Below are 15,343 nucleotides of genomic sequence, written 5' to 3'. Positions count from 1 at the left end.
TTTTTTGACTTCTCCAGTGCATTCAACACCATCCGCCCAGCTCTGCTGGGGGAGAAGCTGGCAGCGATGCTGGTGGATGCTTTCCTGGTATCATGGATTCTTGATTACCTGACTGGCAGACCACAGTACGTGTGCTTGCAACAGTGTGTTCAACAGAGTGATCAGCAGCACTGGGGCTCCACAGGGAACTGTCTTGTCTCCCTTTCTCTTCACCATTTACACCTCGGACTTCAACTACTGCACAGAGTCTTGTCATCTTCAGAAGTTTTCAGATGACTCTGCCATAGTTGGATGCATCAGCAAGGGAGATGAGGCTGAATACAGGGCTACGGTAGGAAACTTTGTCACATGGTGTGAGCAGAATTATCTGCAGCTTAATGTGAAAAAGACTAAGGAGCTGGTGGTAGACCTGAGGAGGGCTAAGGTACCGGTGACCCCTGTTTCCATCCAGGGGGTCAGTGTGGACATGGTGCAGGATTACAAATACCTGGGGATACGAATTGACAATAAAATGGACTGGTCAAAGAACACTGAAGCTGTCTACAAGAAGGATCAGGGCCGTGTCTATTTCCTGAGGAGACTGAGGTCCTTTAACATCTGCCGGACGATGCTGAGGATGTTCTACGAGTCTGTGGTGGCCAGTGCCATCATATTTGCTGTTGTGTGCTGGGGCAGCAGGCTGAGGGTAGCAGACACCAACAGAATCAACAAACTCATTCGTAAGGCCAGTGACGTTGTGGGGATGGAACTGGACTCTCTCACGGTGGTGCCTGGAAAGAGGATGCTGTCCAAGTTGCATGCCATCTTGGACAATGTCTCCCATCCACTACATAATGTACTGGTTGGGCACAGGAGTACATTCAGCCAGAGACTCACTCCACCAAGATGCAACACAGAGCGTCATAGGAAGTCATTCCTGCCTGTGGCCATCAAACTTTACAACTCCTCCCTTGGAGGGTCAGACGCCCTGAGCCAATGGGCTGGTCCTGGACTTATTTCCTGGCATAATTTACATACTACTATTTAACTATTTATGCTTTTATTACTATTTAATTATTTATGGTGCAACTGTAACGAAAACCAATTTCCCCCAGGATCAATAAAGTATGACTATGACGTCGCTGTCCTTTATTCTGGAACTATTTAAAAAAAAGGTCAATAACTAACTTTCATTTGCTGAGATGAAAACCATTTTCACCTTCTATATTGTTTAAATAGGAAAAAATGAATTATCCTGTTTATAATATCTTCTCTAATTGAACCTGAAAAGTTGCAAGTATTTTGCACAGCAGAAGAGGCATTCTGCAAACTCTGAAGCTTGACTGAGGCTTGCAAGATTAAGCTTTTATACAAACATTGTTTTGACATAGGTTCAGAAGTCATTGCTACTTGCAATTCAAATTTGGTTTTCTTATTTCACCCAGGACCCAAGCCAGATTTCTAATTTGTACTGTTTTTTTTTAAAAAAAAGTATCCAACAAATTTAGCTATGTGAATGATGGGATGGAGGTTAATTTATTGAAAGAATTTAAACACAAAGCTGTCATAATATAAAAGCAAAGTTAATGGAGACAAGAGCTAAAACTCCATGCTCTCAAAAACAAGTTTTAGTTAAAATCAAATTAGCAATACATAAAACATACCAAGTTTTCAATTTTTTTTTACTTTTTCATTTTGATACAGTAAATACAAAAATATTCTTTCAAATACATATGGATTTTAGGTCTACAAAACAGAACCAACTGAATGCACTGGAAAATGTTTATCACAATGACAATGAAAGTTACAGCAGAAAAAGCAGACATTTTTAGGCAATTATTAAACTTTTCATTCTGCTCTGGACAATTAAATGCAGTGCTAAATACACATACACTGGAAATCAGCAGACTTGCCATTGGCCAGTGTTAGCCACTGAAACAGCGGCTAGCATACAGAAGTAATCAAAAACAGTTGTCTGTAAATTGCTTCCGGAAGTGATGCAAATCTGCAACTGTACAAATTTTAAGCTCAAAACCCAATATCAGTTAACTAAAATAAGCTACTTTTTTTTGTTTTTTTTTTGGTTATATACACAAAACATGGACCAGGGTATTAGGGGAATGTGGTGTCAGGAGTGAGAGAAATACATCACAGGACAAGATATTTTTGTTAATTTACAGTTATTAAAATTACACTTCAGCCTTCTGAAGAGAACTGTCAATGCAATACTGATTTTTCAATAAAAGGCTGTTCACAAATATTTACACACATAGAATGCAATGCATAATTCAGGGCATCAAAGAGAAGTCCAAAGACACTGGCTGAATTAGGAGGCCAGAAGCTACTTCATCCATTTAAGGCTTTGATTTTTAATCCTCCCATTTGCTTTTAAGGCCTCATGTCCATGGACAGTGGTTAACCAGCAGAGACAAATCAGTATAACAAATGCCTTGACGTGGAAGTTAAAATACAATTCTGGTCTTCCTATTTGCATCTGCTCTGCAAGATGTAGTGGAGTAGCCTTGGCTAACCCAGTTTTGGTTTCAACACCAAGTCAGGGTAATAATTACACAACAGTTTTCCAATTTCATTTCATGGTAGCTTAACAACAATCAATTGATATGTGAAAATGGTGCAAGAATTACATTTACCTGACAAGACAGTGTTGTTACCGATTAAGGGTTAACCTGATGGAATTTTTTATGACTCGTATGCTGCTCGTGGGGACTGGAGAAGACACGTCATGCAATTCCTTGCTGGGTAGTCTCTGTAAGAAAAGCAGCACCAAAAACAAGGATGGAAAGAAACATGTTACACTGTAATTATTAAAAATTAATTCTAGAAATACAAGAGGCATTTAAATTTAAATAATTATTGCAGTTTCCTTAAGAATCCACAATGTTTTGTTTTGAACGCAGACCTTACTTGTAGTATCATTGTTCCTGTGAAGAAAGAGATTTAATAGGTAGTACCTGTGATCTTGTGTCAATTGTTGGAATGGGCATGGATTTCACTTCTTCATGGTTATCCTGTTACATACAGACAACAGTTTAATCAATTGAAGCAAAATAAATTTAATACAGAGACAGATGGGTGAAATGTCATCAAACCTCAAATTACAAAAAAAAATCATACCTTTTTATGTTCATTTTAATTTTTAAAAACACATTCTCTTTGTCAAATTCTAATGCTCAAATTAGGAAATAGCTAAATCAGACATTTGAAGGGAGCTGATTATCCACTGATCTACTCTTAGAACTCCAGCCATTTGAACTATTTCAAATCAGCTTTCAGCCAGATAGTATCAGGTGAGGTGCTCAACCAGTCCTAGCACTTCACAGGGGACGAAAGGAGCAAAGGAAAAAGTGCATGCAAACTTCATCTAGTTCTTGTTACTACTTCTGCAAAAATTATACTAAAATATTAATATCCAAGTAGATATCAGACATTTATGAAGTCAAACACTGTGGCACAGGCCATAAAATGAAATTAATTATAAAACTAGAAATGCATCATCTTGCAATGCCTTTCACACCAAAAGCAATGCGTGTACAGCGACCTTAGAGAGTATACAGACACTCATACATTTCCCCCCCAAGAACATCCCATTTCTGTTAAATATGCAGGTCTGATAATTAACTACTAAATTTCTGGGATAAAATAATAATCTGGCTGAATAGAAAATTGAACTTACATTTGCAGACAGAACATTTACTAACAAGCCCATCTACTACATGGGTAAAATCATTCAGTGGTGGATGCAAGTGAATTTTTTTTTTTGCTACCCAGTGAGAAATGTGGTCAACCTTCAGCTGTAGTTACCACTACCTGTCCATCTTTCTGACATTTCTGTCCATCCTCTTCATGTGATAAATGAGGCTGATTGAATGCAGAATCATTTGGCTCAATAGCACATATCTACATGGACAGGAAAGGAAAATAAACTATAAAGTATTAAAAAGGTACTAAATTAAAACATTTCATATTAAGCCCGGGAGCGTTAATACTAAGTATAGTCCCAAAAAGTAAGTATCCCACTAAAGCCTTTCAATGCAATCAAGTGGAAATAAATTCAAACTCAAAGATACAAACAAAATGGATATTTTAAGACCAGTACTCCATGTAAATAATATTAACCAAATATTTCATAATTAGGGTTAATAATTGAAATACTGATAAATCTTAAAATATTTACCAACTGGAGGTCTTTCAGCCGTTTTGGAGATTCTTCCAATGTAGGAGAGTGAGGTCTTTTTGAGGTTGAGCTGTTTGGACTGGTATTTAGCTTGGTCCCATTTGGCAGTGGCTGGTTACACGAAGATGCTAAACGAGGAATTACACTGCGCCCAACAACAGTGGGAATGGTACAGACTGCTTGTGGAGGATTTGCAGTGGAACCTAGGTCATTCTCTAGATGAAAAAAAGATAAATTATGAGTGTGAAGTCAATGTATAATTCTGCAAGTTAGCTCTAAAAAACTGACATACTTGCACCAATAACTGGTATAGATTTCCCTTGACAAAACTGGGTTTCTGGAGAAGCACATTCATTTGCGATTAGTTTTGTTACATCTGAAGGTTGTGTTTTCACTGGAGAATCATTGTTTCTAATGAAGAAGAAAGTGAAATGTTTGATTGTAGTAACTATACAGAATGGAATGTCAGCACACAGATAGGGTCTGATATTATATTATATTTTACTTACTCCTGCAAGTCCCCTGTTCCTGGAGTATTTGGTTTTGACGATTTTTGCAACATCACAGGAGAACCAAATGGAGTGCCAACGTCAGTGTCTCTTGAACTATCCAAAGGATTTCCTTCCAAAGATGTACGATTAAGATTACCAACATTTCCAGCTGAGTTCCGATTGATATCAGGTATGCTTTGCTGGAAGATGAATGAAATATACTCTAAAATCCCACACACAGTACAAGGCCAAATGAGTTCACTGCAATTGTCCATAATTACCTTTTTTTTCTTCTGTAAAAACTCAGTTGGCAAATACTGATTAAGCTGCTTCTTTTTGACATGTGTAGCTTCTATCCTCATTTTTTCCTTCAGCATGTTAATATTGTTTGCTTGTCTGTATACTGGAATTTAAACCAGAACTGTTCTCAGCAAGAGCAAGGATATTTAGTAAATAAAATTTTTAAAAATGGGGAGAGTCCATTTATGGAATTTAACTGAATAGCACCTGAACATGGAACATTACATCAGCACAGGCCCTTCAACCCATGATGTCCAGTCAATTTTTTAACCTACTCCCTAAACCTTCCCTTCCACTGAGCTCTCCATTTTTCCATCAACCATCTGCCTATCTTAGTCTTCCAAAACGTCCCCAACATATCTGCCTCTACCTCTATCACCGGCAGTACATTCCATGCACCATTTTTTAAACACTCGTCTCTCACATCCCCCTATACTTTCCTCCAATCAATTTAAAATTATGCCTACTCTTATTACCCACTTCCTCCCTAGAAAAAAAGTCTCTGGCTGACAACTCAATCTATACCTCTCATCTTGTACACCTCTATCAATCACCTCACATCCTCCTTCACTCATCCTTCCTATAATGAGGTGACCAGAAAGCAGAATATCCCAAATGTGGTCTAACTAGTGCTTTAGAGCTCCAACATTACCTCACAACTCTTGAACTCAATTCCGTTACTAATGAAAGCCAGTATACCATATACTTTAACAACCCTATCAACTTGCATGTCATCTTTGAGGGATCTGTGGACATGGACACCAAAGTTCCTCTGTTCTTCCATATAGCTAAAAATCCTGCTATATATCCCTGGATTCCATGTCTCCTGACTTTCTGAATGAGCCTACCATGGGGAACCTTATTAGACACCGCACAAAAATCCACTCTTCTACCTTTGATGCGTTTTACCACATCCTCAAAGAATTCAATCAAGCCTACCTGCCCCTCAACAAAGCCCTGCTGACTATCCCTAATCAGACTTTGCTTATCCAAATGCTCCCAAATCCTGCCTCTAAGAATCTACAATTACCTGTCCACTACTGAAGTAAAACTCACTGGTCTACAATCCCTACAACCTTTCTTGAACAAAGGAATAATATTTGCCATCCTCCAGCATCTAGTCAATGCATTACATTTTGTATAGAGATTTCAGCTTTAAAGAAATCTCTATACAAAATGTAATAGATCTTAATTTGCATTGTTTTATGTAAGCTACTGTATAATCCCATTTAATAACAAAAGTGATTTTCCAAACTAATTAATAATTTGTGACATTAAACACAAAAATAAAAAGCAATACATAGAAAAAGCTAATTGCAAAATCTTATTAATTTTAATACAGTAAATATTCAATTGCTCATAGATCTATTAGCAGCATTCCTAATATGGCAAATTTGCAGATATTGAACAGTATATGGGCACAATCAGCAAGTTCAACATTTTAAGCCCAATGTCATTTGCCTTTTTGGTAGTGATGAGCAAATCAGTTTTTTTGTTTTAGCCTGATTAAAAAGAAATGCAATTTATTTCTCAAAGCCAGGATTCTGTGAGACTTGGAAGCAAAATTGCAGTCAGGGAGATTCCCACAGTGCAATGTTTTTGACCTTCTGGAAGTTAGAGGCTGCAGGTTTGTAAAAGCTTTTTTGAAGGTTTGATAGTATGCTTTATGTAGGGGTTATATACTACAGCCATGATACACAAAATGCAGATGGTCAGTGATGCATAGGATGGAAGAGAAGACTTCTAGATTTTGATCTGTTTATGCAGAATTGTTTCTATGGTGAAAATGCACTGATCCAAGCATGTGGCATGCATTGCATTACAGTCATGGTGTACAGGGACTACGGATGGGAGGGCGAGGGGATTATTTAACTCAATCCAGTAAGGACAAAGTCATATACCTTCTTCAGGTTGAAATATCTTTTCCATTCACAATCTAAATTTATGTATGGGGTGCTTGCAGAAGTTATCAGAACTTCTCTAAATTTGACAGGATCTTTAATGTGAAAGGAAACATGCTAGAAACATTAATGGAATTTGCTAAAAGATGGAATTGTGCTGAAAAGTGAAGGAGGGTTCTGAAATGCAAGTATATAGGTTCATTCAATTTCTTTAATGTTCAGTCATAGAACTATTGCAATATGGAAAATTTCAATTTGACCCATCAAGTTCATGCTGGCTCTCTGCAAGAGGATTCCAATCTGCCTTTTTACCTGTTGGGATACTGTAAAACAGGGGTCGGCAACCTTTTTGCCTCTGTGGGCCAGATTGTGTATTAATGAGCAGACGGTGGGCTAGATACAGGTGGCCGTTTTCCGAACGTTCGTTTTACGACAGCTCGCTGTTACGAAAGACCTACATTAGTTACCTGTTCTTGCTAACCGAAGAGTGTTTTCGCTTTTACGAAAAAAGGCAGCATGGAGCAGCCAAGCTCCTCCCCTGGAACTGCATTCTAGCCATCATAGCTTAAACACGTGCCTATGAGCATCTGTGCTTTATCTCGATTTATTTTGTGCATCCGTTAGCAAGATGAGTTCTAAGGTATCGGAAAAGCCTAGGAGAGCTCATAAAGGTGTTACGCTTTGCCTAAAACTGGACGTAATTAAGCGTTTTGATTGTGGTCAATGAAGTAAGGACATTGTCTGCTCGTTGAACATGCCTGCGCCCACCATTCGCACTATTTACATGCAGAGAGAAAGAATCTTGAAAGCTGCCGATGTCACTATTGGTTCTGCTCGTAGCAAAGTGATCTCTTTTAGTCGGCATCCTGGATAAAAATGGAAAGTCTATTGCTTGAGTAGACTGATGGGTGTGCAAAGCGTGGTGTTCTGTTAAGCTACCTTATACTTAAGGAGAAATCAGTCAGTCAGTCTTTTTAATAAGCTGAAACAGAAAGCGCTGGACGATGGTGATGAAAGTGTTGCTAAAGTGGAATTTAAAAGGTAGTCATGGGTGGTTTGATCGGTTTCTGAGGCGAGGGTAGCTTCATAGTTTAACATTTACCAGAAAGGGTGCTTTGGCTGATACTGAGGCTGCCGAAAAGTTCCCAGCAGAACTGAAGAAAATAATTACAGAAGCTAGTTATTTGTATATGTAGGTTTTGGCATCCCATGACCAAGAACTGACAGATGAAGAGCTGATGCAATTGCAAGAGGAAAGGATATGAATCGAAACCGAATGCAGTAGCAAACGGCCCGAAAGTGAAGTCGTCCAGGAACTGAACGTGAAGTACTTGCGTGAGATTTTCACTGCGATTGACAGTGCTGCCATGATTGCAGAAAAGTATGACTTTAATTTTAAAAGGGCATGTAGGTTTAGGGCATATTTGCAAGATGGTTTGAGTGCTTACAAAGAACTATATGATAGAAAAATGCGTGAGGCTAAGCAGTCAAGCATACTGTTGTTTTTCAAGCCTTCGATATCAGCCACAGCAGACGACGAACCTTGGCCTTCGACAGAGGCAGGCAGACATAGAAGATGTTAGTGACTGGTCTCCTGTACCTCCCACCGCCGCAACCTCAGTGAGGACAGTGCTCACTGTCCTCCCAATTCCGGTAAGTGAAACTACACTGTACATACATTATTTCCACTTTATATAGGCTGTGTATTTATGTGTTATTTGGTATGATTTGGTAGGTTATTTTTTGGGTCTGGGAAAATGCAAAAATTTTTCCAATATAAATGAAAGACATTTTTGCGAAAGTGGGATTTAAAGGTAGTCATGAGTGGTTTGATCGGTTTTTGAGGCAACGGCAGCTTCATAGCTTAAAGGTTACTGGAGAGAGTGCTTCCGCCCAGAGTGCTTGTGTGAGATTTTCACTACGCTTGACAGTGCTGCAATGATTGCAGAAAAGTATTTCTACTTTATATAGGCTGTGTATTTATCATATAATTCCTACTTTTACTATATGTTAGTGTTATTTTAGGTTTTATGTGCTACTTGGTATGATTTGGTAGATTATTTTTTTGGGTCTGGGAACGCTCAGAAATTTTCCCCATAAAAATTAATGGTAATTGCTTCTTCGCTTTACGCCATTTCGGCTTACCAACGGTTTCATAGGAACCGGTCTACCTTCGGATAGCGGGGGAAACCTGTAAGTGTCATAAAAAACTTGAAATAAGGGAATTATCCATTTAAATACATCTAGTTATGTTTTGCCTGAAATTAATGAATAATGCATGCTAGAAAATCATCTGTGCTTAAGATTGCCTACCCCTGCTGTGAAAGATCCAGTTTTATTTCCTTCAAATAACTTTCCAATACTTTCTTTGATAATGATTAAATCTGCTTTCAGCATATTACCTGGCAATGACTTCAAAATGGTGATTTCTTTCGACAAGAAAATGCTTTCCTCCATGTAGTTGGGTAATTAAATTAAGTTGAAAAATATCACCAAATGCAAATTGCAATTGTTGGTTAAAACTAACCTTTGTGTTGCCACAAACCTACCTACTGAACTTTGTAGGAAAGCTAATAAAAAGACAGAACAAAATTTATTTTCATGATGGATCTACATTGAAATAACTGACAAGCTCAAAATTATTCATTTACCTGTATCAGTAAACAACTGAATGTCTTGCGTCAGATCAATATTCACACTTTCGGCATTTTCGACCTTCTTAAAAATGATCCCAATAAACCAGATGGTAACAAAATTATCCCTAAAAAAAAGAAAATATACAACTAAAATTTTTTAGAAATGATTTAATCACAGAGAGTACTGATACCCATAACCACTGAATACAGCAAGATTATTCCCCCTTATTCTACTTCCAGGTCCCTCAGGTCAGCTGACTTGGGGCTCCTGGCTGTCCTGAGATCTAAATTTAAGTTTGGGGTGACCGCGCCTTTGCTGCTGTAGCCTCTAGACTGTGGAACAGCATTCCCCTCCCTATCAGATTTTCCCCCTCCATTAACTCTTAAGTCCAGGCTCAAAACTTACCTTTATTCACTAGCGTTTGAATCTTCCTGATATGGCTGAGTTTTGGCTTGTGCCTAGGCTCATGTTTGTTTATTTTGTGCCTATAAGCTGTGTGCCTTGTTGTTTATTCTGTTTCTCTTCTGTGTGTGATTTTAGCTACCTGTTATGGTTTGTACAGCACTTTGGTCAACATGGGTTGTTTTTAAGTGTGCTTTATAAATAAATTTGACTTGACTAGTTTGTTTTTACACTATTCTGACACAAGGCAATACTAAAAAAGTCCATTCAGTCCTTCAAGCCTCTTTCGCCATTCTGTATGATATTAGCTTTACCACTATAGTTCATTTGACTGATCCCAATCAAATTATTTTAAATACATTATTCAGCCTCAATGATCTTAATTGGAGGATTCAGAACACCTTTCTATAATCAGCAACTGAAATTTTTGGGGTTAAATTTTAATGCATCTATGCATCTCTGAGATGCCAAAAACTAAAGAACTCAAGATAGTCAGACCAAGAATCTTTAGTATTCAATGGAAACAAAATGCATAATATCTTCCATGTTTGATTTTTGTACCTATGCACCAGTGCTAGGTGCAAAGAAGGAACAAATCTAGTCTCTCACCATCAAGAAAATATTCTAATAAATCAACATGGACCTTGACAGTTTATACTGTCTATTTTTAAAAAAAAAACAAAGATTGCATATTTAGTTAATCTGTGTCCACCTACACTACTGTGCAAAAGTCTTTGGCACCCCATATTTTTTATATAAATTTTGTTTTAGATGTTCATTCTTGTCTTCTGCATTAGTGTGTGACCTGTGCCTTATTCTGATTGTCAAAAGCTGCTTCCTTTATATTTGGTAAGATTAGAAGGTGTAGCTGTTTTTCCTGTTGGAGAGATGCCTGGTGTCCAGTTTCAAATATCCTCGGGATATAAAATAGCATGTGGAAGAGGCCTACTCTCTTCTTTGCTTAAGGCGAGACCATTGGGAAGGTATGTTTTGCGCACAATTTTAACTAGGTATGTTTATTGAGTATTCAGCTTTGTAGTGTCTGTAACCTGGGGAACATGAATGTTTGGTCAATAAATAAATTGTAAATAAATTGCTAATATACCTATTTGAAGTCAGTGCATTTGCTGCCTCACTTGCCAAACTGTGAATCTGATTAGACATTACAGTGCATCAGTAGAAAAGAGCAGATTTTAGATTTCCAAACATTCAATTTCCAAAAAATTAAACATTAGCAATTATTTTGTATTTCTTTAAAGAAAGCAACATTAAGTAATAGACCACTTTTCAAATAAAAACTTGATTACTTTGTAGGTATACAGCCCAGTGCATATATAACAAACAGGATGCTAATGATCAATTACATAATGAGTTGAATGAACTAAACTCATTTACCTGAAACAGGTGCAAAAGGAATCAAACTGGGTGAAGGACAACCAAAAAAGGTGAGGGTGGCAGATGTAACAGTTTAACCTTCAAATCATTAATTCTTACACCATGGCAAGAGTGAGCATGCAAGACACAAGGTGGTTATCCTGCATCAGCAAGATCTCTCCCAAGAAGAAATTTAGCAGTGGACAGGAATTTCAGGATGTGCTGTCCAAAAAAAAACACACAAAAAAAACAAGCAACGTAGTGGTCAACCACAGAAACCGAGTGCAGCAGACGAGAGATTCATTAAACTGACGCTGTTCCTTCTAATTCAATAGTCCAGTACTGCTATCAGCTCTGAACTCTCAGGAACCGCTAGAACCCAAGTACACCCCTCTATGGTCTGGAGAAGGTCTTGTCAGAAACGGTCTGCCAAAGAAGCCATCCTCCGAAAGTGGAAACAAAGCCTAGAGACTTACTCACCTGACCACAAAAACACAAGGACTGGGGTGCTGAACAATGGCAGCAAGTGCTCTGGAGTCAAAATTTGAAATATCTGGCTCAAATAGGAGGCAGTCTGAATTGCTGCAGAGCGCCATGTGGATGAGTGTCTGCAGCCAACAGTGAAGCACCATGGAGCTTCCCTGCAGGTTTGGGGCTGCATTTTCGCTAATGGAGTTGATGATTGGATAGAATTAATAGAATCCTCAATGCCGTGTACAAGAAGATTCTCATCCATCATGCAATACCATCAGGGAGGTGTCTGATTGGTCCCAACTTCATTCTGCAGCAGGACAGTGACTCCCAAACACACAGCCAAGGTACCTGGTATCTCTTGAGTGACGTCTTCATGAAACAGAAGACAGGAATCTCTCATTTCCCTCTGATACAGCAATCTTGCCCTTACGTAATCAGTCTTGTTCTCCAATGACTGTACATTTGCCAACAAGATACTGGTTGGTGGAAATTTTACTCCTGCTGCTTTTGACTGCCTTGGAGTCCTCACCCTTACCCTTACCTTGGACTCTCCTACAACTAAGTCTCAACTACCTTGTTATTCTGCTGAACCACAGTACGAGTTTCAATGGGATCATCTTATCCTTCTCAACTTCAGTTAATTTAGTCAACCTCAATATCTCCCTGTAGAATGACTGCTCATCTGAGAAACCAGGTCATTTGATATTGCACCAACTCCTAAGGATATCCACTGTTATCTGTTGAAACCAAAGTTGTACACTTCTCCAAGACGCCATTCTTTTCTTAGGTCATGTTGCTAAGTCGATATGTTACCCCAGCAAATTTGGAAATAACATTTTTTTTCCAATGTATTATTGGGCATGAACTTTCTGGGAAATACTGGGAACTCTGGGTAAAAGCTGTTAGTTCTCAGCTCAAAGGCCAATATGACATAGATTCCAAGCATGCAAGTTACCATCATGCTTGCCAATCAATTTCCTTGCTTGAACAACGGGCCTCTTGTGGATTTCAGCAACAGATAATAACCTTACAGCAGTTTCCCAGGAATTTATACTAGAGAATGAATGACTAACTCAAGGGGTAGCCACAGGCACTCGCATGGGCCCCAGCTATGCTTGCCTCTTCACTGGCTCTGTAGAACAGTCCATGTTCGAAGTGTCCTCCATAAATACTTTCTGTTTTTCCACCACATATGACTGCATTGGTACTATTTCATGCACGAACGTGGAGCTTGTCAATTTTAATCAACTTTGCCTCTAACTTCCACCCTGCTCTTTAATTCACTTGGTCCATTTCTGACACCTCCCTCCCATTTCTTGATCTTTCTGTTTCTATCTCTGGAGACAAACTGTCAACTGACATCTTTTATAAATCTACTGATTCCCATAGTTATCTCAACTATAGCTCTTCCCATCCTATCTCCAGTAAAAATTACTATTACCTTTTCTCAGTTTCTTCACCGCCACTGCATCTGTTCGCAGAGCATGGCCTTCCATTCCAGGACATCAGAGATGTCCTCTTCCTTTAAGAAATGGGGTTTCCCTCCCTCCACTACCAGATGATGCTCTCACCCACATCTCTTCCATTTCCCGAAAACACGCATTCACCACATCTTCTTGACGCCTTAACAGTGAGTTCCTCTCGTCCTACCACCACATCAGCATCCAACACATTATACTCTGCAACTTCCACTATCTCCTATGGGATCTCCACCCCGGCTTTCCACAGGATCGACCCCTCCACAATTCCTTTGTCCGTTCGTCCCTCCTGGCACTTATCCTTGCAAGCAGCCCAAATGCTACACCTGCCCTTACACCTCCCTCACCTCCATTCAGGGCCCCAAACAATCTTTCCAGGTGAAGCAACTCTTCACCCGTGAACCTGGTGGGGTCACTTATTGTGTCCGGTGCTCCCGATGCAGCCTCCTCTGTATTGGTGAGATCCTTCCTAAATTGGGGGACCACTTCATCAGGCTCCTCTGCTCCATTGGCCACAAGCAGGACTTCCTGGTGGCCAAATATTTCAATTTCCATTCCCGCTCCTTCATGTCAATCCATGGCCTCCTCTTCTGGCAAGATGAGGTCACCACCCTCAGGAGTAACACTTTATATTCCGTTTGGGTAGCCACCAACCCAATGGCATGAATATTGATTTCTCCTTCTGGTAAACAAATCCACCCCACCTCCTCACCGTCCTTTATTCCCCACTCTGAACTTTTACCTTTTTTCTCCTCCTCTTTCCCCTTCTCCTATGGTTCACTCTCCTTTTCTATCAGATTCCTCCTTCTTCCCACCCACCTGGCTTTGCCCATCACCTTCTCAGCCTGTCTCATTCCCCTCACCCCATCTTTTTATTCTGATGTCTTCCCCCTTCTTTCTCAGTTCTGAAGAAGGGTCTTGGCCTGAAATGTTGACTGTCTATTTATTTCCATAGATACTGCCTTGACCTGCTGAGTTCCTCCAGCATAATGTGTGTGTTGCTTTCCAGCATCTGCAGACTTCCACATGTTTATGATTTGCACCTAAACTGGTGCATGGTTAGACCTTGCAAAAGAAAAGAATCCATTCTTTTGAATGGAGGGGAACAGATGTTTAAAGTACATGGCAATTTGGGAAACTCAAACGTCTTTGTTTAGAAACTGTTTAAAAAAGTTATTGCCCCCTGTTTCGCCTCAACATCCCGAACATAACAAAAGTTTAAAATGTTTTAGTTGATTTTGGGTTAGTTTCTGATTTCCGAATCACATGTATTTTGAGAGGTTCTGAACCGCAGGAACAGTCAGAAGCATTCAAGTCTTCAACAGGCACCAAATTCAGAGGTTTTGTCAGTCAAAACATCAGTTCCTCACCCTGCAACAGCAGCTTCTTAAGCTGGGCTTATAATAATTTACTGCTTCTAGGGTGAACGTAATCTTGTCATGGAGGACCACCATGGATCATGGGACAAAAAATGGAGTTAGAGCAGATTAATAATGATTTAATACTGTACAAAAACAATGTACACTGAAGTAACACACATCAAAGTTGCTGGTGAATGCAGCAGTCCAGGCAGCATCTCTAGGAAGAAGTACAGTCGACGTTTCGGGCTGAGACCCTTACAACTAACCTTAATGGATTGCATTCAACATATACAAATGACCCACATACAATGTAGTGTGCAGCATGAATGTTTCAACAACTTGTAGCTAAGTTATCTGACAAATTTCTAGTACACAGGTAAAGAAATTTAAAGATGACTTCTCTTATCTATATTTAATAATTTTTGATATTTATTTTCTGGCTGAAACAAGGTATACTCATGCATTGAGCTAAGGGAGAACTGTTAATAAGTTCAATTATACTTTGCTGGCCATCATAACACCCTGCACAGCCTCTGGAAAGTTGAATGACCTTCTGATGACATAAAACTAACTTCAATGGGAAACACCAAATCCACTTGTCTACTGTGGAAGCAAAAAGATAGACAGAGTTTGCATGATAATCTCTAGTTGCACTTGATTAACTCAAGGACAGTACCAAAAATGTGGCGCAAAGTATCTGTCCTTGTAAAAGTTACATCCAGTTTAGTAAACTTCTCACTCTGGTCTATAC

At 39.1% G+C, this 15,343-nt stretch overlaps 1 protein-coding gene across 2 annotated transcripts in view; it reads right to left on the bottom strand.

The window, feature by feature from the left end:
• Positions 1 to 1,644: 1,644 nt before the first annotated feature.
• Positions 1,645 to 15,343, bottom strand: part of LOC140201341 (poly(A) polymerase gamma-like) — a 71,136-nt gene continuing 57,437 nt past the window's right edge. For both annotated transcript variants that reach the window (XM_072265279.1, XM_072265281.1), the window contains 8 exons: positions 9,518 to 9,627; positions 4,947 to 5,068; positions 4,684 to 4,865; positions 4,467 to 4,585; positions 4,175 to 4,389; positions 3,808 to 3,897; positions 2,952 to 3,008; positions 1,645 to 2,746 (listed from right to left, as the gene is read on the bottom strand). In XM_072265279.1, the coding sequence (XP_072121380.1) occupies positions 2,648 to 2,746; positions 2,952 to 3,008; positions 3,808 to 3,897; positions 4,175 to 4,389; positions 4,467 to 4,585; positions 4,684 to 4,865; positions 4,947 to 5,068; positions 9,518 to 9,627 (994 nt within the window). In that variant the 3' untranslated portion in view covers positions 1,645 to 2,647. The remainder of the gene's footprint in view (positions 2,747 to 2,951; positions 3,009 to 3,807; positions 3,898 to 4,174; positions 4,390 to 4,466; positions 4,586 to 4,683; positions 4,866 to 4,946; positions 5,069 to 9,517; positions 9,628 to 15,343) is intronic.

Source organism: Mobula birostris, chromosome 8, assembly GCF_030028105.1.
Source record: "Mobula birostris isolate sMobBir1 chromosome 8, sMobBir1.hap1, whole genome shotgun sequence".
NCBI classification, from domain to species: Eukaryota; Metazoa; Chordata; class Chondrichthyes; order Myliobatiformes; family Myliobatidae; genus Mobula; species Mobula birostris.
Note: the sequence above shows the minus strand (reverse complement) of the source record. Positions and strands in the feature narration are given on the sequence as shown.